Source organism: Populus alba, chromosome 9, assembly GCF_005239225.2.
Source record: "Populus alba chromosome 9, ASM523922v2, whole genome shotgun sequence".
NCBI lineage: Eukaryota > Viridiplantae > Streptophyta > Magnoliopsida > Malpighiales > Salicaceae > Populus > Populus alba.
The window spans coordinates 8,544,664-8,567,002 of record NC_133292.1 but is presented as its reverse complement, the minus strand read 5'-3'; the positions used below and the strand labels follow the sequence as shown (position 1 = coordinate 8,567,002).

The following is a 22,339-nucleotide window of genomic DNA, read 5'->3' as shown; positions in this document are numbered from 1 at the left end:
ATTACATAAATATTATATTGGAACCAGATGCTCCATACTTAGTTGATGATTGCGTGTTGTTGTCTGTACCAGTCAAACAAAGTATGTTATAGTTGTCAAAGATTGTCAGGCTATACTTCCATCTACAAGAAATGCCAACAATATTGTAACACATTGCTTTCATAGGTCTTCAATTATATTTAATGGCCTAAATTCCTGGAATTACACTCCAAATTTTTTGTATCCTCAAATAAACATCGATGCTTAAATAAAATTACTTTATTTATTTTAAAAAAATTCTATAAAAAACATGCTAAAAAAATCTAATAAAAAACATGCTAAACTACATTTAAAATTGAGTTTCGAGCGCATCATAACCTTTGGCAAAGCGTCCCTCTCATCATAAAGTTGGTATTACCAATGGACTTGGCTTAAATAGAATCATAGTAATCTTGCAAAGCAAAAATGAGTGGAGTGAATGTTAAGTTTAAACCCTACCTGGAGTCAAGGGGATTTTTATTTATTTATCAATATTTGGAGTTTAAATATTGGAATTTGCATCCAAGTAAATTCATTTTTTCAAATGTATGAAGTGTACTCTGAAATCTTCTGAGAAGGAAATTTAATCTCAAATGATATGTAATTATTAATTTAAAAATATCACCGATTCTTAAAAATAATCCTCTTGATTATCCCATCCACCTAGCAACCTTTTTAAAATCTGCTAATTATGAGGTGAATCTCCGAAAAGGCCGAAAAAAAGCCACAAACATTTCTCCGAAGCTTAGAGCCAAAGCCCAGTGTAAAAACCTCGTCAAGAGTTAAAACCTTGGCCCAGTTCCCACCATCTCCTTTTGGCGAGAGAGAGAGAAGGCTACCTGCAGAAAGCGGAGCCGTCGTCGTTTTTACGTTTCTTCTTCTCACCATCTCAACAGAAAGCTGTGAGAAGTTCTGCGCAGATCTCCAATCAAGCAGGCGAAAAAAAAAAAAAACCTGACCTGAAATCACCAAGAAGAAGCAAATCATCAAACATATTAAACGGTAAAAAAGATGTTGCCTACAACATCGAGAGGGCGTGCATCATCGTCCTCCACTTATCGGGCTAACTCCTCCACTTTCCCTCAGTACCTCCGTCGAATCATCAAGGTCCTCTCCTCTCCTCTCTCTAGATCTCACTTCCATCTTAACCTTTCTCTTCGCTCGTTTTCATTTTTTCTCCATCCATCCATTAATATTTTCAATCTCACCGTTGAATTTATTAACTTCTTTCACAAATTGTAATTACCCCTGGAATGTGTCATTTCCGTTTGTGATTAAAATCGGATGCAATGACGTTTGCTTCATTCACAAGCCTTAAACCATACTTGGCACTTGTTGATATGAATTAATTATTTTTCATTTTTTTGAGGGGCAAGTTTTAATATCTAATTGCGAGTTTAGGAGGATTCATTCTTTAGTTTATGGTGCTCATCAATGTTAGAGAGAAATGCGTGCATCTATCCTAGACTATTGATGTTGATATTTTCTTCGATGGTGCCTAAAATTAAGTGTGGGTTGCTGCGGCATTTACAAACCCTTGTGTTTTTGCAGTGGCAACAAATGGATGTTGAATACACTTTCTGGCAAATGCTTCACTTGTGCACCTCACCAAAAGTCGTGTAAGAATTATTTCACTTGAACATTCCTCGTCATTGTCATTGTCCTTGCTATTGCTATTATGTTATCTTTTATCGGTGTATAATTGGCAAGATGAGTGTTGCATCGGTAAGAGTATGCAGCATTGAGACTGTTCTACTGCCTCTCTTTTTTAATTTTCTGCACAACCCGCATGTAGAAGGGGAAAACTTTACTTACAATGCTGGTTCAGAGTTTGGATCAATTGTGTATAATTGTTTCGTTTACTTTCTAGTTGGCAAGTTTCTAATTGAGTTATTACATTTTGCATGTTGACTTTACATTATACAATGGATGCAGCTATCAGCACACCAAGTATCACAAACGTAAGTTCATCTCCAACTGAAGAATATTGTATTTTTTCATCCGATGGTTGATGAAGATAAATTGTATCTTGCTGTGCTAAGTGGTTATTTTGAAATCAATAAATCTTATTGTTTTTTCTTTAAATGTTTTTATTTTTAGTTATATGTTAGTTCTTAATTCATAGTCTTAATAGTATACGATCTCTGTTTTGATTGAAAACCAGTGGTTGTTTTTTAAGCACCAACTGCTTCAAATGCAATATTGCCAGGCTTGGATTGTATATTTGATCATGTTTATGGTTTGAATTTTACCCATGCACTCATTGGAGGTCTAGAGCTATGGAATTTTCTATAGAAAATCACATGCAAAAACTTTTAATTTGCTTTTATTGGTTTCAGAAACTAAGAATCAATGGGCACGTGACGACCCTGCTTTTGTTGTAATCTGCAGCCTCCTTTTGGTAGTTGCAGCTATGGCTTATTGTGCTGCGTAAGTTTCCTGCCTTTAACAACCTCCCAAGATTGACTGTCATAGCGATGATAGGAATAATGAATAATTTTCACATTCTTGTCTATTTTTTCATGATAATTGAATGAGTTTAAATTTAAACTTGCAGTTGTTAATTACGAGTATGCATGACGAGTCAGTGCTTCCAAGCCTAGTAATGGTGCATATGCATGATTAGGCTGCATTTTGTATGTCTAACTTCTTCAAAGCTAGCTATGTCATGGCCAAACCTTTAAGTGCATTTTGTTTTTTTATCCCTTTTTTACTGTTAGACTATTTTTCTTTCTATTGCTGTATTAAACGAGTTCTTTGACTGTTCCCTCTAGTTTAAATCTCTGTTGGTCTCTTCTTTTCATTTCAGGTATGACCACAGTGCCGGACATGCAGTTTTTGTAGTTATTTCCGTGTTATTTTTTCATTTTTTAATTTCAGGAGCTGGTCTTGCTACATGTTGTTGGTAAGAACCACTGTCCACATGAAAGTAATATGATGCTTATCTTGTTTTGCAGCTCTCCACTTAGTTGAATGCCCCTAATGATGGATTAAATTACCATGTAAATGCGAAGTTGGCACTTCAATGAATAGATCTTGTTTATCTTAAAGAAACTTTTTAATTTTTGCTGCCAATGCCACAAGCCTTGCACATGACATGATATTTAATTGTTGAAAATTATATGCTGCCATTTGAAGCAGGCGAAAGAATGATATTCACGTATTTGTTACTGCAATGGAGAGATTGAGAGATTCTGTACCATTAGTGAATAAGGGTTTCTGCATAGTTAGATAATTGAAGTGCTTGTTCTAACATCTGTTACTTTAAAGTCTTCATTCTCCAAAATATTGTTTTAACATCCGGAGATGACATTACTTGCCTTAGTGATGCTTTCCCTTTTTGTGAGAATTTAATCCTAAATTAAGAAACTAACTCTGAATTTCTTTCATTGATGCTTCATTTTTTCCATTGTCATTCATATTTAGATCTTTCACCTCTTGATTTCCTTCCAATGCTTGTGTGATTAGAGCTTGCACATATGTGCTACACTAAGCTGGCATGATAGCAATTCCCTTTTTTTCATTTCCATACAGGTTCCTAACTAATGCATACCTTCGGGAGGAGGCTCCAAATAGTCATGTTGTTGAGCAACGGGTTGAATGGCAAGTCTAGAATCTTCTGCTCTTGGTTGTTTATAAACTATGTTTTTAACAACTGTATGCATGCAAATTGTTGTTTGGAAATCATTATAGATTCATGGTCTTTACCTCACTTGCATATTCCTCATTGATAACACTTAGTGCTGACCCTGTTTTTTTTATGCTGCTTTCTGGTTGAAGGCTGTATGCATTTGATGTGCACTGCAATTCTTTCTTCCCAATGTTTGTCATGCTTTATGGTGAGTGCTATGTGAATATGTGTTTCAGCTTTTAATTGTCAACCTCAGTTTATGTCACAAAAGTTTACTGATGTCTTGGTTTGGTTGCAGTTATACATTATTTTCTGTCACCTCTTTTGGTTGCCCATGGGTTCATTCCTGTATTGCTGTCAAACCTGCTGTTCATGGTGGCAGCCTCATACTATCATTACCTCAACTTTTTAGGCTATGATGGTGAGCTGATTTTTCATAGTATCTGGTTTACTACTTTCACAAGCAGGGTTTTTTTTTTTTTTTTTGGTGTGTGCGTGTGTGTACACTATCCTTGAAAATGAGATCACTAGTATGTGAATAATTAGAGATAACTCAAAGGCTTGAATGGACTGAGGGTCATTACCTCGATTAAGTGTTTTGAGCAGCAGCATTTTTAGACAGAATGGACTTGAATGTGAAACCTGGTTGCCTTAAAGTGCCATCTTATCGCGATCTTATTTAGGGCATCTACCTATTCTCAATCTAAGCCTGAGTTGGACTGTATTGACCTGGTCAGACTGGTCATCAAGGTGGAAACCCTCCTTGTTGATGTCGGGGTTCCACCTTATTGTCTCAAAAATTCATTGTTGCATACCATCTTAGGGCCTTGAACCAAGGCTCTGGAACTAAAGTAGTACTCAAACACTGCTGCTATCAGACACAATGACACTGTTGCCAAGAGTGTTCAATGTAATTACATCATGTGTTTTTTTAGAAATAAATTACACAGGAGATATTTTAAGCACTTGCAATAGTATAGTAAATCGCACATGTTGTGCATGAATGAGAGGAGTTAAAAGATAGAAATTAAAAAATGCAGTTGCTTAACTTTTTAGCATGAAATAACAGGTTTTATGTGCACGTGAATGGCATTTAGGATATAGGTTTAGTTGAATGAGTTGACACAAAGATCTTTGGCATGTTTCTCCTCCAGTGTAATCCTGGATGAAGTTCTGACACCTTGCCTCTGTTCTTTCTGGTTTAATCATTGGGTCAGTTTTTGAAACATTGGATTTAAGTGGGAGGAGCTCACTACCAGAAATCCAGCTTTTCCACTTCCAGAAAAAAAGAAGTTGTATTGAAGCCTTTCTTTGTCAATGATGAGTAATAGAAGGTTTTGCTTGGATATAGTTCCGAACTTGGGTGGCTTTTGAAATGTTTTGCAGTAATGATACAGCTGCTGATCACCTTGATCAATTAAGATACTGATAACATGTTTATTTACTGCAGTGTTACCCTTTCTGGAGAGAACAACATTTTTCCTCTATCCAATTGGTGCTGTCATTGTCCTGTCTCCTATTTGTAAGTTACTAAACACAATTTCTGACTTCACCTTCGTATTGGGTTGTTTTGTATATCAACCTCTAAGTTCTTTCAACTTTGCAGTGATTTTAAGTGGCTTCAATCCTTCGAGATATGTTATGAATGTGTACTTTAGTCAAAGGGTGTGATTTACTAAGCTAACACTTCGGATGGCACACATATGAGATGGGGGGATAGTTCAGAGCCCGCATCAACTATGAGATGGCCAAATTTTTTTCACATACATGTAGTAAAACTGAGGGGAGGATTGCAAAATGAAAATCTTTGTAGCTTTATTGTAGTCTTTTTCCCAATTCAAGTGGAAATCAAACCAATTCAAGTCGGGCAAGAAGTGTTTTTTATAGTCAATATCATTGTTCCAGTGGATGTGTTTTCCATGGTCTTTTATTTGAAAAAGGTGAATATGATAATCCCATGTCTCTTTGGAAATTGTATGCATCTTCTGCATTCAAAAAACAGAAGCCGAGTATCTGCAATGTTATCATCAAAATGGATTCAGTACTGTAAACGCCAATTCTTTTGGTGCTGACATTCTTGATGAATGTTACTGTGATTATTAGCCACAATTGTTTTCACTTTTAAACCAGTTGCTTTGTGCCATTAATTCTTATAAACAAGGCTAGGAATATATTTGAATGCAGAAGATTACACGGCAAACCCGGCTTTTGATTCTCAATCTTAACCACACAAACAAGGATCCTCATTAAGATATCAGTAGTAGGTTGTATAGAAAATAGCCCTGGAAGATGTTCCATCCAACTAGTAGTGAATTGCTTGATATTAGCCTGTTAGCAATGGTCATCTGGAATTCCAGGGAAGGGGATGCGCGGCATTTAGCTACACCTTGTATCTGTAAAATCAGTCATCAGTCATGACAATCGTCTTAACTGTTTTACAGTTTTTGTAAATAGAAATGAGATTCAGGCAGGCCGAATCTGATCGGGAGAAATCAGGCGTCAGGATTACTTCTTCCATGAAACAGAACAGAACAGCTCAACCAAATTGTAGTGACAATAATCTCATAAAACACGAGGCTGGATTCATTTATTTTTTGTTTTGTGCAAATAATCGCGAGCAGCCTAGACGTAGCACATAGCAAACATGCCCAAAAAGTGTCCAGGAGACGATGCTTTAAGGGATATTAAAAATGAACTCCACTTAAATGCAACTAACACCAACTATAGTGATAGTCGTACAAATACGCAAGTGGACAAGGGTCTGGTTGAAGTTTCTTGCATGATTTTGAATTCGTGCATTCATTCATAGGGTTTGATTTCGGTGCTTTCTGTTCGGTGAAAACTTCATCGAAACGACATTATGTTAGCTGTGGTGACAGTCCTGTCGATCATGATTAATTTGTCCACGTGCACTACCTTTTCCCACGTCGAATATATTCCAGGACATCTGAAAACCATACCGGGAAGAGCAAGGAAAATTGGTTTGAAATAACCATGGTGTCAAGGTGAAAAAAAGAGAGGAAAGAAAGTAGAAATAAAGTTACATGTATATCGGTGGTTTCATCTTACCTAACATATTCAAGGATATCAACCAAATGACAGTGACATTGCAAAAACAAGCTAACTAGTAAGGCCACCTAGGTACAGCCTTGGTGACAACTCAATATAAACGTGTTTATATTTGCTTTTTAAAATATAAATTATGATTATTTTTTAAAATATTTTTTTTTAAAAAATAATTAAAATAATATATATATTTTTAAAAAATTATTTTTGATATCAATGTATTAAAATAATCTAAAAATATTTAAAAATATTAATTTAAAATAAAAAAAAAAATTTAATTTTTTTCAATTGCGTTTTTGAAACGGAAAAAAAAAACAAGTATTAATTATTTCTTAAAATATTTTTTATTTAAAAATATATTAAAATAATTTATTTTTTAAAAAAATATTTTTAATATTAGTGTGTTAAAATAATCTAAAAACATAAAAAATTTAATTTACAGTTAAAATATAAAAAAAAATTAAAAGTTTTAAAACACAAAAATAAACCTAAAACAAAAATCAGATTAATGATGTAGCTGGGCTGCTAATTTTAACAGTCCAGCAACCGGCCCAAGCTGGGCTTAAGTACATCATTAGGTTCATTTTCAGTTTTCACCGTCTGCTCTTCTCTTTTCTTGATTCCCGGAGCTTCTTTTCCTCTTTGCTGTTTTCCTTTAGGCTCCTACCCTTGCACCAAAAAACTCTTCTTTCAAGGTTCCTTTTCCTTTCTGATCAGACTGGCTGGTTGAAAATCGATCAGCATATGACAAAAAAAAGGAGCATTCTTCCTATAAGACCATAATGTAGTTGCAACCGGCCTCATCCCTAACTAATACAACTTCATCTCTGGTCCACACAAGAAAATCAAGTCCGAACCTTATCTTTCTTGATTGAATTTCTCTTCAAAACTTTCATTCTCGAGCTGCTTTTTGTTCACGAACGATTAGTGCGGCAGCGGCAGCGATATGTCTGATGCACAGACTGCCCCATATAGTAGTAGTCTTTCTTGTTTGCGAGCTTATATAGTGCATGATTGTTCCAAATTAGAAAGATTGTTAAATATCCAAGTGTTCAACAAATAAGGCTTTACCTTATGCGACAAGATGTTTTCAGAAAGTTCGTCGTCATCTTTCATTGTCACAAGAGATTAGTTTATGGGACAGATCACCAGATGCACAGCGCATTCAATTACAATGTAACTGTCACATTTGTGAAAATTAAAAAACAACTCAACTTTTTATTTATTTTAAAAGCAAAGACAAACCGTCACATTTGAACCACAAAACACGTCACTCGAAAATAAAGTCACGTCTGAAACAGGTATCAATGTATATCGCGTTTTTTCGAATATGAATAGTATTGTCGTTCAGGGAATAAGCTTGCTACCAGCAACATCGACAACGAATCTATATCTCACATCATTTTTCTCAAGCCTCTCGAATGCTGTGTTGATATAATCCATTTTGATCACTTCAATCATGGAGGCCAATCCCTTTTCCTTGCAGAACTCAAGCATCTCCTCTGTCTCCTTCATGCTCCCTATGAAGCTCCCGGTGATTGACTTTCTCCCTACACAATATTGCGTGAGAAAAAAAAGCACCCTCATCAGGGATTGTGGATTATAGCAAAAACTTCCCAGGTTTATACTCCATTGAAAATTAAGTAGAGAATACATAACTAATCTTCAAAGCAAATAGAGGGAGACTCACCAAGCATAACCATAGGCGTCACAAACTGCAACGGGGTATTAATAACACCCATCAAGATCAGCTTGCCATCAAGTTTCAATAGAGAAAGGTAAGGCTCGAGAGGGTGAACCACAGGCACAGTATCGATGATATAGTCAAGTTGATCAGCAGCTTTTTGCATGCTTTCCACATCTGAGCTGACCAAGTATTCATCAGCACCAAGATGTTCCATAGCCTCCACCCGCTTCTTGTCAGAAGAACTAATCACAGTTACATGGTGTCCCATTGCCTTTGCTATCTTCACCCCCATGTGCCCTACTCCTCCAAGTCCTAAAATCCCTCCTCTTAGCCCACTCTGTTTCAGTCCAAAGTGTTTAAGTGGGCTGTAAACTGTCAACCCAGCGCACAACAGCGGCGCTGCTTGTTCTGGTGACATCCCATCAGGAATTCTCACCACAAACCTAAGGAAAATATCAAAGTTTATCAAAACAAGCACGAGTTTTGCTTAATCAATTAATTGAGCAAGAAAATGCAGGTCAATCGAAAAAGGTTTTCTGTTTTATTTTGGATTAGAAGAGGGTTTTTCTAGTGCGAGAAATAACATTTTTGGACCTACAAAACTCAATTACTGCATTCCAACACTATCTAATACATGGCTAAATAAATGCAGACAGAACTAATTGGTTATTTGTGTGCATAAAAATTCATATGAGTTGAAATAATGCTTCTCCACAGTAAGAAAAGGTTGCAAATTGGATTTCTTTGACAGAGAACCATGAACGAGGAACAGTAAAAAATGATGTCCAGATTAAAATGTTTTGATGATTACTTTTGATCGACAACCATGGATTCAGCAAAGCCTCCTTGGGTGGGTTTGCCATCGGTGTAGACATCATTGTAAGACCAGATTTTCTTGTTGCAGTATTGCTCAAGCTCTGATTTGCATGGATGACAATTCTTGCAGCTTCCAACGATGACTCCAACACCAACAACCTCTCCAACTTTGAACTTTGTCACATCTGATCCCACCTCAACAACCTCACCAACCACTTCATGGCTATAGATCACACCAAAATACCAATAAACATCATTAAAGAAAAAAGGAAAGCTAAAAAGAAGACAAATAAAAGAAACATGCAGAGCAGTATATCAATATTGTGTGCGTGTTCGTTGTGTTTTTGCCATCATGGGGAAAACAAAAGAGGGGTTTTTTTTTTAATTATTGTAAGTACCCAGGGACCATAGGATAGTGTGACATGCCAAGATCATTTTTGATTTGGTGGATATCGGTATGGCAAATTCCACAGCTGATAACCTTGATAAAAACATCTTCTGGCCCCGTATCTCTGCAACCAAGAAAAAAAGAAGAAAAAAGATTAGAGTTTAGAGGCGTAACATTAGTGCTTGTAAACTACACATGGAATATACATACTAGAATCGTATGTCAGAGAAAGAGACAGATTCAAGAATATTTACCTGAGACTATAGGTGTAAGGAGCGAGATGCCCAGTTGAGTCTGTTGCTGCCCATCCTACAACTTTTCTCTCTGTTTCAAGGCTACCCATTTTCTTGAACAATGAGGCTAAGAGAGAGGGATGGAGTTTCTGTGGAGAGTTGTAGAATTGGAAGCCACTATGGATGAGTATATATACAAAAGCACTATAGCAAAGGTTACCTGGCAATAAAAAAGACAAGGACATCTCAGCATATTTAATGGGTTAGTGGTAGGTGAAGTATGATTGAGTGGCGCCATCCTCTGCTTCCACAAACACGGGTCGTTCTTTCAAAGTTGAAAATCAAGTGAGCATTGTCCACATGATCAAAACATTGGTGGGGCCTCAGTAGTATTGATGGTCCTGATTAACTCATGGTTCTTGGGAAACAAAAGGGAACATAATAGTTAAGAACACTGAATCTATGATGAGGTTTGGAGCATCATGTATACGTCACTAATTCAGTATTTCAAGAAAGGAATATCTTAATTTCCATGGTGGTTAGACAGTTGCCTAATTATATATTATTTTCCTAATTGATGTAGTTGGTGGTGAGTGGCGACAATATACCCGTGGTATTTACTGTATTGTTGTCCCGTCGACTGAAATTTTTTTAAACATGAAAAAAATTTAAGAGAAGATTATATTTTTTTTAAAAGTAAGAAAAATTTAATTTCTTCATTAAATTTTAATTAATTTAATAATATAATAAAAAAATAAGGTAACAATAATAACAAATAAATAAATTTACTTCGAGTAAAATTGAACTAACACGTGAAACCCATAACTTAGACATGAGATATATCTAGATTACATGTTTATCATGTGTCATGTGTCATCAATTCAGGATAATTCAATAAAAAAAAAATATATATGATAAAAAAAACAAGAAACAAATATAAATCAAGATATTTAATATTATAATATGAGTCATTTATCTGATTATATATAATGAATTTATTTATTAAAATATTTTTATAATAAAAATTGATTCATGTGAAACATTTATTGAATAAAATAAAAGAAAAGATATTATGTAAGGCTGCACGTATTAAAAATATTATAAAAAAAATAAACATTTTTTTTTTTAAAAAATAAATTTAATATATGAAATATATATATATATATATATATATATATATATATATGAATTAAACACGCCAAATGTAATAATAAAAAATTGCTATTTTAAAAATGATAAATAAACCAGAAAAATTATAGAGAAAAACCTTGTTAAACCAATCAATAACCTCTAAAAACCACAAAACAAATGCCTCAAACCTAAATCAACTCAAAATAAAAAATCTTTCCAAGCTCAAATCTATTTTATAGACACTTTCGATGTAAAAATAAAAATACTTAATTCAAACTCCTTTAATCATATGAAACCATTCGATATAAAAAAATCAATTATTTTGGTGGTTAGAATCATCACTAATAACAACTTTTTTATATATATATATATATATATATATATATATATATATATATATATATATATATATCAAAGTTTGGTGAATTCTTCTCTCCTTCAAAAAAAAAAAAATTGAAAACAAGAAAAATAAAGTTTGGTATCAAAATTAATTTTAAAAAAATTAAAGGGACTGATTAAATGTAAAAGCTAAAAATGATACAAGACTAACATGAACTTTTCATATAAATTTTAAAGCCACCATCTATTTTACTTGATTTTTTCACTTCATTTTTTTTTTACCTTTCAATTTAACTTTTTTTTTTTTTTTAAATGTAATAGAGTGCTAATTTAAAAAATAAAATTGTACAAAATAATATTTAAAGGATCAAATTGATTTTTTTTTAAATAACGGTTATAATCCATAATGATACTTGAAACGACAAACAATAATACAAGCATTAATTTAATTAATAAACTATACGCAACCAAGCAATCGAGAGGGGGGGGGGGTGCACTAAACCACCACTGGGGATTATACTAGTCCGAGTTGTTTGCGTATTTTTATTTTAAAAAGTCAAAGAGAAAGAGTGGATATTAAATTTGATGGCCGACGACAACTGGAAAACGACGACGATGAAGATGAAATTATCTATTTATTCATATATTACTTGGAGGATACTATACTACCAAGTACCATCCTCCTCGCATGATCCGAAGAATTTCCTCGCCTCGCCGTTGCTAATAAACCGGAGGGTTTAATTATTTAGATTTGTGCTGATCATATATGATTACCGTTATTACATCATCGCTTGAACTTTGCAGTCCTTTTCATGGGCATGGCGACCTGTTCTTAGGGTTGGAGCCTGTCCGAATACGGAATCCCTTTTTAATAATATCCTCTCGTATTTCATATAATATTAGGGTTGGAGGATTCAAACCTTAATTCCAAGCTTTAATGCCAGAGATGCAATTTCAAATTATTTATCATCTCGATTAATTGTGTTTCTAGATAATGTTGCATTAACGTTTCTGTAAGACATTTTAGCAGTGGCGGCCGTGACTTTGCTGTCGCGTTTCTGCAAGACACCCTAGAGGTCGCTCGAGAAGCTTAATTTATGCATGGTTCCAAGGGCATATGCTTTTAACTGACCCGCAATGAGTGGCTCAATCACGAGTTATGTAATGTCTTGTAGAATTATTTAGCTAATATGTTTGTGAGATTTGTTAAATTAGGTTTTGAAATCTTCATAATTCAGAGTTAAATAATCTAAAATCCCAGTCTTCACATTGTCTCTATAAATTAAGCTACTGTAAAATAAATCTGGCACTGCCATCGTACATAAAAGGCATGCATGATGGGGCTCCGCCATGCCACCACTCATGACTTGTAAAAGCCTATAAATCAAGCAAGGATACGGAACATATACTACCACCAATACAAGAAATTCGCAAATTTTAATCAGCAATGCTGTTTGTCCTGTTTTACCATGAAAATCGCAGTCAATTGTTGTTTGGTTTTCTATATTTGTTTTTTGTGGAAGAATCATGGGATCTTGAATAAGCCCTTGAAGGGTTTAAAATATATAAAATTAATCAAATTATACCTAACCCCGTAACCCAAAATAAAAAAATAAGCATTGTTTCGGTCCAGATTTCTTTTTGTGTTTGACTGTGGATAGGGAAGACAGGAGCATCCAATGTCAGCAGCCCCACTTCTCCGGCACCGGCCGTTTCATACTTGGAATTTCAGGATCACAAAAAGGAATGGATCAATCATCAACTTCCTTGATTTGCTTCCAATCTTTCTAAGCAGTGAGACCCACCCACCCACCCACTACTCTGACAATTCCTGAAGAAGCAGAGACTTTGGTTCCCTTTCGCTTTATTGGGAGACTCCAAAATGCCACCACCCCGGCAGACCATGCTCTGTTTTTATTTGTTCGTTTGACTATTCGAAAGGATTAAAAGTCAGAAATGGAAGCTCTCACATTAGAAAATTTATGCTCTAACTTCTAGAGTGAGGAATTGTGCACAATAAAGGAGCTATTGTCTCCACGCGTCGACTTCTTCAAATTTCTGTGCTCCACATAATTAGAATGGGAAACTGGGATAATGTTTTGCTTGGTCAAGAGTCCGATGAAGCTAACTTCCAAGGTGATTCATCAAGCCCCCATTGACTTTCATGCAATGGTCATCATATTTTTAGGCAATTTTTTTACATTAAGACTAAGAAAGTATATGGTAATTCATCTATATTTAAAATTTTTTTTCAAAATACTTTTAGGACGTAAAGATATTAATTTGGAAATTTTTTAACATCAATATATATATATATATACTATATAAAAAATTAAATTTTATATTTTTTAATTTTTAATACACCTTTACAAAAATACTAGTATAGTAAATTATCTTTCTTGGTTATAGAGACATTTTTTTATATTAAAATTAGGAAATTTATGAAAATCTTATTTGTTACAGCATTTAAAGAGAGGTGAGAAGGCAAAATCTGACTTACCTAACCCATCATATCAAGTACATTTCTTTAAAAAAAAATATCTAAGATTAAATAACAATGAGTGAAAGGAAAGGAGAAGACCATATCAAGAAAAGATTAAAAAAAAAAAAATCTTTTGTTACCTGTCTGCTTAAGAAGCCATCTCTCGCTTGGCTTTTGTGGTTAGTGGGATGTGAGTTGACAAATCATAGCCCCCACCATCCGTCCTCACCCTCTGTATCTCTTTTCTTTATTTTTATTTTTATTTTTATCATTATCATAATCATAATCATAATCATTATCTTTGCATGCTTGCCACCAAGCCACCAGCGCCACCTGCTCAAGATGGCTTGGTTAAGGGAGGCCACTACTCCACTATTTCACATCCCCCGTCTAAATCATGATGAGATCATGTCAACTAAACCGAAAAAGACTTGATATAGTGCTACTTAACGACTTCACTGAGGAGGACCTTGAAAATCAACTCCCCTTGCATATTTTATTTCTCGAACCCATCTCCATGGCCACCCCATATGATCATACCCCTGCTTCTCCGATAGAATAACTAATATGCTGACCAACAAGAAGGCCGAGCATCGCATTTTCTTGTCGTCTGTGCTGTTACCGCTACGTCTAGAAAAGGAAAAAAAGAAAAAGAAAAATTACAGGGATTGGTCGAGATAAGGTGATTAAAAAATTGATCAAGCAGCAGCAGCTGCATGCAAGGAAGACAAACGATACCATGAAGATGCAAAATGTCATAATCTAATCAAGTGTACAACCCATGACATGAAGCAAACCTATTTTATTTGGAGGTTTAGAAAAGTCTTTCATAATTGCATTTGTAAAAGCAACATCCTTACAGATGCATGTAAGAACCATTCTGGAATATGATCCAGCAAACCATTATCCTGGTTTAGAGCACCAGTCAGCAAGACAGCAGGTTCCTATTTATATTGCAAGTGGCATTATATTAATGTTGATGTTGATGCTGGGAAAGGACCTTGTCTAGAAGGTTTGGCAATTAGCACTAATTGGAAAGTTAAACATGTGCTTCTTCTAACCTCAAGAAAATGGTGTAAAACAGCAGATATATAGATACTAACTTTTCTCTTTAGACAAAAGAAAATTATATTTGAAAAGAATCACAAAAGCTCGATGGAGAATAAGATCTCCTCAAAGAAAAGAGACCAGAAGAAAGAGTCGAGATAAAACAGCCCGATCCTGCCAAATATCTGCCAGGGAAACACCCTTAAAAGCGCACCGAAAGCATGGCTCCGCAAGGAAGAACAGAAAGTGTTTTATCAAGTGACGTAGCATGGTGGCAAAGAACTTGAGATTTGCATAACAGGTCTCGAGTTCGAGTCAAGACGTGTATTTTTTATAAGAGCCTGAAACAGCTGAGGTTTTACTCACTCAATTGGATTCACAAAATACGCTTTTCTAAGATGGGATTACCTGGAATCCAAAAAAAAAAAAAAAAAGTTTTAAGCGTGCCTAAATTTTGGTTTCTAATATATGCACCTAGTCATAGAGCTGCGCACAAGTGGACGACTTTAGAAAAATTCTTCTGTGATTTAAGATTCAGAAATTGATAACTTTTATATATATTCTAACAGGTTAATCAGCGCACAAATTGAACTATTTTCCCATTATTAACACTGATTAACCTATAGTTTAAAATCATTCATTTGATAAAACTTATGATGACAGCGAGTCGGTGCCGCCTTAATTTGAACTTGCCAAAGAAATCTCGAGCAATTTTCTGAACAAATTATCAAATACCTAATTCAGCACAAGGAGAAAGAGATGCAAAAGGGTTGTCCCACTTGGTGTCGATGCTTTCTTTCAAAACCCTGTTACACCAAACCTCTCCATGTTCTCCTATTCCTCCCTTTACTTGGTCACAGTCGAAATGGGGCTTTCTCCAAGCTTTTAACCTTAATAGAAACTTCTCCGCCCGCCGGGGCCCTCAAGGGATGGGCGTGGAAGAAAAGGACTTTTGTACATGACCAACTGTAAACCTCGTTAGGCTATATGAACTACAACGAGGAACCTTGTATAACAGGAAAGGAAGTTTGTAACATGATTTCAATTGGTGCTTTACAAAACCCTCATCCTCACAAAACAGAAAGATTTTCTCTTGAACAGAAGTACCGTTTCATACACAGCTTGATTCTAAAAATTACAAATATTGCCAGAGGATTATAACAGTTAATTTTTTAAAAAAATAAATTCAAATTAATTGCTTATGCTTATGTGGTGCTTTAATTGGGGAGTCTGATCCCTAGAATTACTCCAGAACCAAGAAAGGATTTTCAATTTATAAATTATATAGCTAGGAACATATAGTGTGATTGGCGATGCATCTGCGAGCGCTTCAGCGAAGTGTCTTTTGGCTGAAAAAACATTGATGCATTTTTTGATGCTTTTTGATGGTTTTAAATTTTTATTAGGAAGATGCCAAAAGGAACGAAAACAAAAGAAAAGGCATTTCAGCCAAAAACACTTGCAAACGCTTAGCCAAAATCAAACATTATCTATCAGTATTTATTTAACTGTTGGCATCTCTTCGTTCATTGAATATTATTCTCCTCTCCTGCATCTATCAGAACATAACTCAAGAAATCTGACCTCAACGGCATTTTCCTAGATGCTTTAATATCATTTGCATCCCACTCTGCAACACGTTCGATAATTCTTTACAGAAATAAATGCATTCCCTGGCTGTCAGAACCTGTCATTTCAGCAATTACCTCCTGCTGGAAATCAAACCAACTTCCCTTGCAAGAAAAACGATTCTCCCTGATATTATGTGCTGAATGCCTGACTCCTTGGCCAGACTACTTCCTTATCCCCACCAAAATCTGCTTTCAGCAGTAATAGGAGAGAGATGCATCTCATTAGGCTTTCAGTACCTGTCACCAACTTCAGGAAAAGAAAGAAAGAAGGGAAACCCCAAATTAGAGATGACTGGTTCAACATCCATTCATCAAAGCTTTGACGAGACAACCTACTGAGATGATTTTTTTACCTCTTTCTCTCTCTCTCGCTCACTATTTGACCTCAAACGTTGGCACATTATAGATGAAGATCCCAAAGCTTGCAAGATTCTTAACTGATTCATGGTCTCAAAATATCCCAACTTTTTTTCATATATGGAGGTAAGGGAGCATCAAACTTGAGGCTAGCCAATTGCGAGAAGTCATAGTCTGAAGATAATTGCACATCTTGCAAAGCTTTAGATACATCGGGTAAAACCATTTGTTTGCAGTGGAGATGAAGGCGGGGGTGCTTTTCAGAGATGCTACCACTATCCAAATCAAGGGCGAAAGGGAGTATTTTCTCACTTGGGGACTTCTCATTTGAGTTATCTTCAATATTAGACCATGGCAACTGTTTCCAATTCCTGTGAGCTTGCCATGCGTATTTGTAGTCTCCAACTATTGGCGTCCCCAACACTTCAGCACAGTGTACACGGAGCTGTGATGGTGACCAGAAATGGTTGAAAGAAATCATTGACATGGAAAACGAGCAGGAGTAAGATGACAGAGGTACAGGCAGACATCAAAGATCAAGACATGTGTTGATTCTGCTTCATACCTGATGCTTTCTACCAGTGAGAGGGGACAGCTCCAACCATGTGAAGCCTGCATTAAGCCACAGATTAAGACTATGAACCAAAAATTACACGAACAACTTAAGAATGAGCACCCAGAAGATCCAAAACTCTCAAATAAATGTTCTATTGCAATTAACCCAAGGAAAATGGAGAAAACAGACACAAGACATAAAAGACTAAAAACAATCCAGGACAAGCACAAGAAACAGTAAGTGGAATTTTCTTTGGCTGGCAAGATTATGCTCTCATCAAATGCTTTAAAAGAGAGATGTAATAAGTTCAGTGAATTTCTAGCAAACAAGGTCATGCTCTCCTCCTTGGTGTAACTCCTAAAAACCATCCTACATCTTTCTACAATTTCCAGCAAACAAACAGCACATCTAGCAGCAAAACGCTCACTAAAACTCCCTAAACAACTTCCCACACGTACCTAATCAATCCTACAACAATTAACTACCAAAGTTTCAGCCTGAAACCCCTAAAACACTGCCCGCATACCGTTCACAGCCCCCTAAAATTCAGAACCAGAACATCCATTAATTACACATTCATTAAATGCTAGCATTAGAGATATATGGCTCTTAGACAAATTCAGTTAAAGAGATTTGCCCAGAGATCATGTTTTAACTACATATTTGAGCAGAAAAGAAGATATTCATGAATGATTTCTATGTACAATGATCAATTTGGATATCCATGAAATATCTAAATCAGGTTAAATGTATAAATGATTGGTAGCTTATTTAGCTGAACGTAACATCTAATGGGTCTGTTTAATTCTTTTCACTAGCAAATTATCAATAGAAAAGAAAAAAACATGTGTGTCAATATAAATCTCATCTTCCTGACACATTACATCATCAAGCTATATTGATACAAAACTAGACATATATTATTAAAAAATTCACATGTAATGGATGTGTCAGAGAAGTTACGTGCTAACCATGAGATGATTCAATTACTCTGTACTGTGTAACTGCATGCTGAGAAGACAAGTTTTGTGAATTCTCAACCACTGTTATTCGATCAGATTTTCCATTGTCCACAACCACCTAGGAGCAATCAGAGCACAAAGATTTCAATATGATATTGAAAAAACCATAGGCTTCTGATTAATGGTGTTAAGCATTAAACTTATTCTAACCTTTCCCAATGGAGCTGAAATTAATCCCTTTGGACGTCTTGGAGAACCAATGACAAGTGCCCAGTATTTTCTTTGCAGGATTCTTCTTTTGTCACCCACATCCTTAAAAGAGAAGATAAATATTGTTAGCCTGAAACTGGGATGGACATAGCAATTTTCCACTTCTAAAGGGCATTTATAGACTAAAATAAAAGGGAGAGTAGAGACAGGAAATGCAATACAGTAGACAATACATCATTTGATGCTGCAAGAGTTTTCTCCCGGAAGATGGCATGCAAAACTGTCGCACTTGTTTGTGTCCTTCCCATCACCAAGATACCGCTGCAATCTCTGTCAAGTCTATGAACCTGATAAACACAATGATTTCATGGAAATATTTGTTGTAAGGCAACATATGAACAAAAGGGGAGAGCACTCTGCTTAGCTAACTGCTACAAGGAAACGAGGACCACTAACTTTTACACAGAAAAAAATACTCCACTAAATATATCATTTTTACTCCATGCTGCTTTCTGGGAAATTGCCTCAGATCAGTTACATGAAATATTCAATAGCTTTTATGATGGCCACAAGGAATATTTTTAGCAAGTAGAGTGTACCTGTACAAGAAGTGGTACTGGAGTAACTGAAATTAAACAGCATGAATTCACCAGAAACTCACCAGCCGAGGGGGTTCTGAGTAGTCAGAACTAAAACAACTAGCTGACAATTCATCTAAACTTCTTTTGATGCCAATGCCACCCTGTCCAAAGTAATTGAAGACAAACAGAGTTAAACTTTTGCCGCTACTGATCCGACACGACATAAAGAGGCCCTGGAGGAGCAGACATTCTCTAGGTCACCTGAACAGGCATTCCGGGAGGTTTATTCACAACAATGATTGCAGCATCCTAACAACAAAAAAGCGCGTTGGGTCCACATTTAAAAATAGGAAGCATATGTTTTTGACAAAACAGCAGAATTTATGTCAATAACCTTATACAGCTCAAGGCCACGAATAAAGTTTATTTCTTCTTCACTGCAATGACAGTCTTGTTTCTCAGCGGGTAACGCTTTGACACTAATAGGAAGAAAAATTCTATCTCCTACATCCATCGAATCCTTAGCTGCCACCTTTCAGTAATTTCAAATATCAAAGACAGCAATCATAACAAAACAATAAAAAAAACAAACAATTCTTTTAATGCATTCCTAAAATGAAAATCAAACAGTTCTAATCATGAGAAATGCTATTTTAAAAATTTAATCAAATCCACTAGGGTAATTTCTGACTCTTTTAAGGCGATGTTCCTGTCCTTGATCACCAAGATTACAGCTTTCCATGACAGAGGTCTCTCTTCGTACCTGTAACCACACACACCATGACAAATCAGTCATCCTCCACTTGGCCTTTTACTTAAGTTGTTTCAAATTACAATTCAGTTTCAGCAACAAAGACCTTTCTGAAAAAAATCCAAAAATTACAACATTTCAGCTGATTGAAACTTTAAGTCCACAGCCATTGTTTTTTAAGGTGAAGTTCGGGGGGGGGGGGACACAGATGCGTATTAAGAGCTCAAGAAAGAAAACCTCAAACCTGTCTTAAGCGAAACAGCTTTTGTACAAGGTTTCTAGGGAGTTCAGGGCAACAACGAAGAACCCACTTAAGAGCTGTCGTTTCGGAAGCTGATTCTGCGGGGATTCTTGCAGAAAGCGCTTTTCCCAAAACGCTGCCATTGATAGTCGAAGTGTAAGGAGGTAAAGTGAACCATTTCCCTCTCTTGTCATTCTCATAATGATTTTGGCTTTTGGTGCTGGTGCTGTACTGAGATTGGAGTACGCGGACGGTTGTGATGGACGGTTTGGTTGCACGGAGTGAGGAGATTGACCGTGATGGTTGGAGGAGGAGACGGCCGAGGAGCGCGGGGTACACCATCATCATGCGAATTCGTGGTTTTTGGTGATTTGATTGTTGGAGGGGGAGAGGAAGGGTTTTAATATACAAATGGGCTTGGGCTCTGTTGATTGTTTTTAGAAAACTGGTCTAAGCCTTGTAAGGATCCAAAAACACCCACCAGAACTAAATAAGGATTAAGAGTTAGCTATTTAAGAGCCCATTTGTCTTGTGGCCGCAACCATTGTACTCTAATTCCCCCCCCCCCCTTTTCTTTTTCAAAATAAATAAATTTATCATCAACTAGTTTTCGGGTATTTTATTAAGAAGAAATTTTAAGGTTCTCAGTTACTTTAGATTTTATATATTTTTTTCGTTTTTTCGTTTTTTGTAAAAAATTAATTGACAATATGTTTTTTTTTTGGCCAGTTTTTTTATTTTTTTCCTAAAACATTTCTTAAATTTGAATTAGAAAAATAATATAAAAGGTAAATTCAAGCCAAAACCTCTAAATATTTCTAATTATTCCATTGATAAAACTTTTACCTTAAAAATCCTTTCACCAGGTGCATTGAGGCAGTACTTGAAAACGCAATTATAATCGCGTGTTTTCTAAAAATTTAATTTTTTTTATAAACCAAGGCAGGGGATTAACGGTTCAATGAATTCAAATTGGAAGTCTCTTTATCAGTCAAAAAAGTCTCTCCACTTGGGTAGATTGATGGTTTTCTGTTTATTAATGCATGAGAGTTCTACATCGACAAGCCTATTGGATCATCCAGGGGGCATGTCCGCCATCTGCCACTTGCGTGCCTGCTCCGGCTTGCTTTGTCCTTTTCTGATGCTGAAATGATGAGGGGGTGCACTTAATATCATAAAAGAACCATTGCCCCTCTTATTTTTCGATAATTAGGCTCTTGAATTAATGGAGAAACAAAGACCTCTCAGTAAATTTAAAAGATAAAAAGAAATCAAATATATATTCTCGTGGAAAAACATTACTTCCTTTAAAGGGCGCGGGATAATTAACATCTCAGAATATCGTTCTATGTCACATTATTTGAACCGGGAAAGAAAATCTTACAGCGCTCTAGTAATAGCTAGCTATTCACTTCTGCAGAGATGTAAGAAAAGCATGCAGCATCCAATCTTACGAGGATCAGAATCTCTAAACATGTAAAAAGATGACTGTACATCCAATTTAAAGCCAACAGATTTGAAAAAAACAATAACGAAAAAGATCGGCAATGTTGCTAGCCGCTAGTAGTGCATGCCTATAGAGTATCTGTGTCCTACGCCGGGGCTCGGACCGGAGTGTTTAGTCGGTCCAAGAAGTTGAGCATTTCCTGATCTGTGGCCTGGACCGCCCGGGCTTGGCCCGGATTGCTTAATGCCTCGAGGGGCTAATTTAGTGAAGGAATACTCCATCTTCTTGAAAGAGGTAGCCACCTTCAGATGCCGAGCTTCGGATTGGGAAACAACAATGCTCAGGCAGAGGAGTAGAAGAACAACAAAACAAAGAGATCTCAGTTCTCTAGCCATCTTTAAGTGATATATATATATATATATATATATATAAAACCAAAAGATTCAAATGTTAATAATGCTTGTTGCAGTGGTGCTTTTATAGCATTGAAGGTAAGTTAGGCCCTCCTTGCTCTAAAGCAAGATCCCATGTGATTTTTTCTCTCTTTCCACAAAAAAATTAAAGAATTTTGAAGAATCCAAGATGGTCGGGATTTAGGAGGCCATAGGGAGGAATGTAGTTAGTCCAACTTCAAAGGCACCGTATCATATATATGACTTGTGAATTTGCCAATTTTCAACAGAAAGCAAAGGCAATGTCAATTTTCTTGGCTGGCCGACGGTCCTCGTAATTCTAACATGTTTGCAATCTCAAGCCTTCCGGTGG

General features: G+C 35.8%; 3 protein-coding genes across 5 annotated transcripts; 1 reads left to right on the top strand and 2 right to left on the bottom strand.

Annotated features, from left to right (window-relative positions):
- Nucleotides 1-822: 822 nt before the first annotated feature.
- Nucleotides 823-5,621, top strand: LOC118059169 (uncharacterized). The gene is made up of 10 exons (XM_035072019.2): nucleotides 823-1,125; nucleotides 1,570-1,637; nucleotides 1,954-1,979; nucleotides 2,358-2,448; nucleotides 2,828-2,923; nucleotides 3,553-3,621; nucleotides 3,799-3,857; nucleotides 3,948-4,070; nucleotides 5,100-5,171; nucleotides 5,256-5,621. Exons 1-10 carry the CDS (start codon nucleotides 1,030-1,032, stop codon nucleotides 5,318-5,320), a joined length of 765 nt encoding a protein of 254 aa, XP_034927910.1. The 5' UTR covers nucleotides 823-1,029; the 3' UTR covers nucleotides 5,321-5,621.
- Nucleotides 5,622-7,913: 2,292 nt separating this feature from the next.
- On the bottom strand, nucleotides 7,914-10,051 carry LOC118059168 (probable cinnamyl alcohol dehydrogenase). The gene is made up of 5 exons (XM_035072018.2): nucleotides 9,861-10,051; nucleotides 9,617-9,730; nucleotides 9,214-9,441; nucleotides 8,406-8,845; nucleotides 7,914-8,265 (listed from the first exon to the last, which is right to left on the bottom strand). Exons 1-5 carry the CDS (start codon nucleotides 9,947-9,949, stop codon nucleotides 8,063-8,065), a joined length of 1,074 nt encoding a protein of 357 aa, XP_034927909.1. The 5' UTR covers nucleotides 9,950-10,051; the 3' UTR covers nucleotides 7,914-8,062.
- A 6,256-nt stretch (nucleotides 10,052-16,307) lies between these two features.
- Nucleotides 16,308-20,510, bottom strand: LOC118059166 (RNA pseudouridine synthase 4, mitochondrial). 3 transcript variants are annotated; one of them, XM_035072014.2, is made up of 11 exons: nucleotides 20,131-20,510; nucleotides 19,827-19,898; nucleotides 19,530-19,667; nucleotides 19,397-19,444; nucleotides 19,216-19,296; nucleotides 18,776-18,901; nucleotides 18,555-18,656; nucleotides 18,354-18,462; nucleotides 17,392-17,438; nucleotides 16,823-17,271; nucleotides 16,308-16,716 (listed from the first exon to the last, which is right to left on the bottom strand). In XM_035072014.2, exons 1-10 carry the CDS (start codon nucleotides 20,473-20,475, stop codon nucleotides 16,912-16,914), a joined length of 1,428 nt encoding a protein of 475 aa, XP_034927905.1. In that variant the 5' UTR covers nucleotides 20,476-20,510; the 3' UTR covers nucleotides 16,308-16,716; nucleotides 16,823-16,911. The 3 variants fall into 3 exon arrangements, with proteins under 3 accessions (XP_034927905.1, XP_034927907.1, XP_034927908.1); XM_035072016.2 differs by having other exon boundaries at nucleotides 18,788-18,901; XM_035072017.2 differs by lacking the exon at nucleotides 19,827-19,898.
- Between the last annotated feature and the right edge of the window lie 1,829 nt (nucleotides 20,511-22,339).

Bases quoted from the DNA above. Each gene is read 5' to 3' on its own strand.
- LOC118059169 (XM_035072019.2), top strand. From the start codon at position 1,030: ATGTTGCCTACAACATCGAGAGGGCGTGCATCATCGTCCTCCACTTAT. The intron at 2,449-2,827 runs GTAAGTTTCCTG...TTTTCATTTCAG, and splicing joins GCTATGGCTTATTGTGCTGC to GTATGACCACAGTGCCGGAC. The intron at 5,172-5,255 runs GTAAGTTACTAA...TCAACTTTGCAG, and splicing joins CATTGTCCTGTCTCCTATTT to TGATTTTAAGTGGCTTCAAT.
- LOC118059168 (XM_035072018.2), bottom strand. From the start codon at position 9,949: ATGGGTAGCCTTGAAACAGAGAGAAAAGTTGTAGGATGGGCAGCAACA. The intron at 9,731-9,860 runs GTAAATATTCTT...TCTTGGTTGCAG, and splicing joins CCTTACACCTATAGTCTCAG to AGATACGGGGCCAGAAGATG. The intron at 8,846-9,213 runs GTAATCATCAAA...TATTTTCCTTAG, and splicing joins TCCATGGTTGTCGATCAAAA to GTTTGTGGTGAGAATTCCTG.
- LOC118059166 (XM_035072014.2), bottom strand. From the start codon at position 20,475: ATGATGATGGTGTACCCCGCGCTCCTCGGCCGTCTCCTCCTCCAACCA. The intron at 19,445-19,529 runs GTTATTGACATA...TTTTGTTGTTAG, and splicing joins GTGGCCTTGAGCTGTATAAG to GATGCTGCAATCATTGTTGT. The intron at 18,463-18,554 runs GTTAGAATAAGT...GATTGCTCCTAG, and splicing joins TTTCAGCTCCATTGGGAAAG to GTGGTTGTGGACAATGGAAA.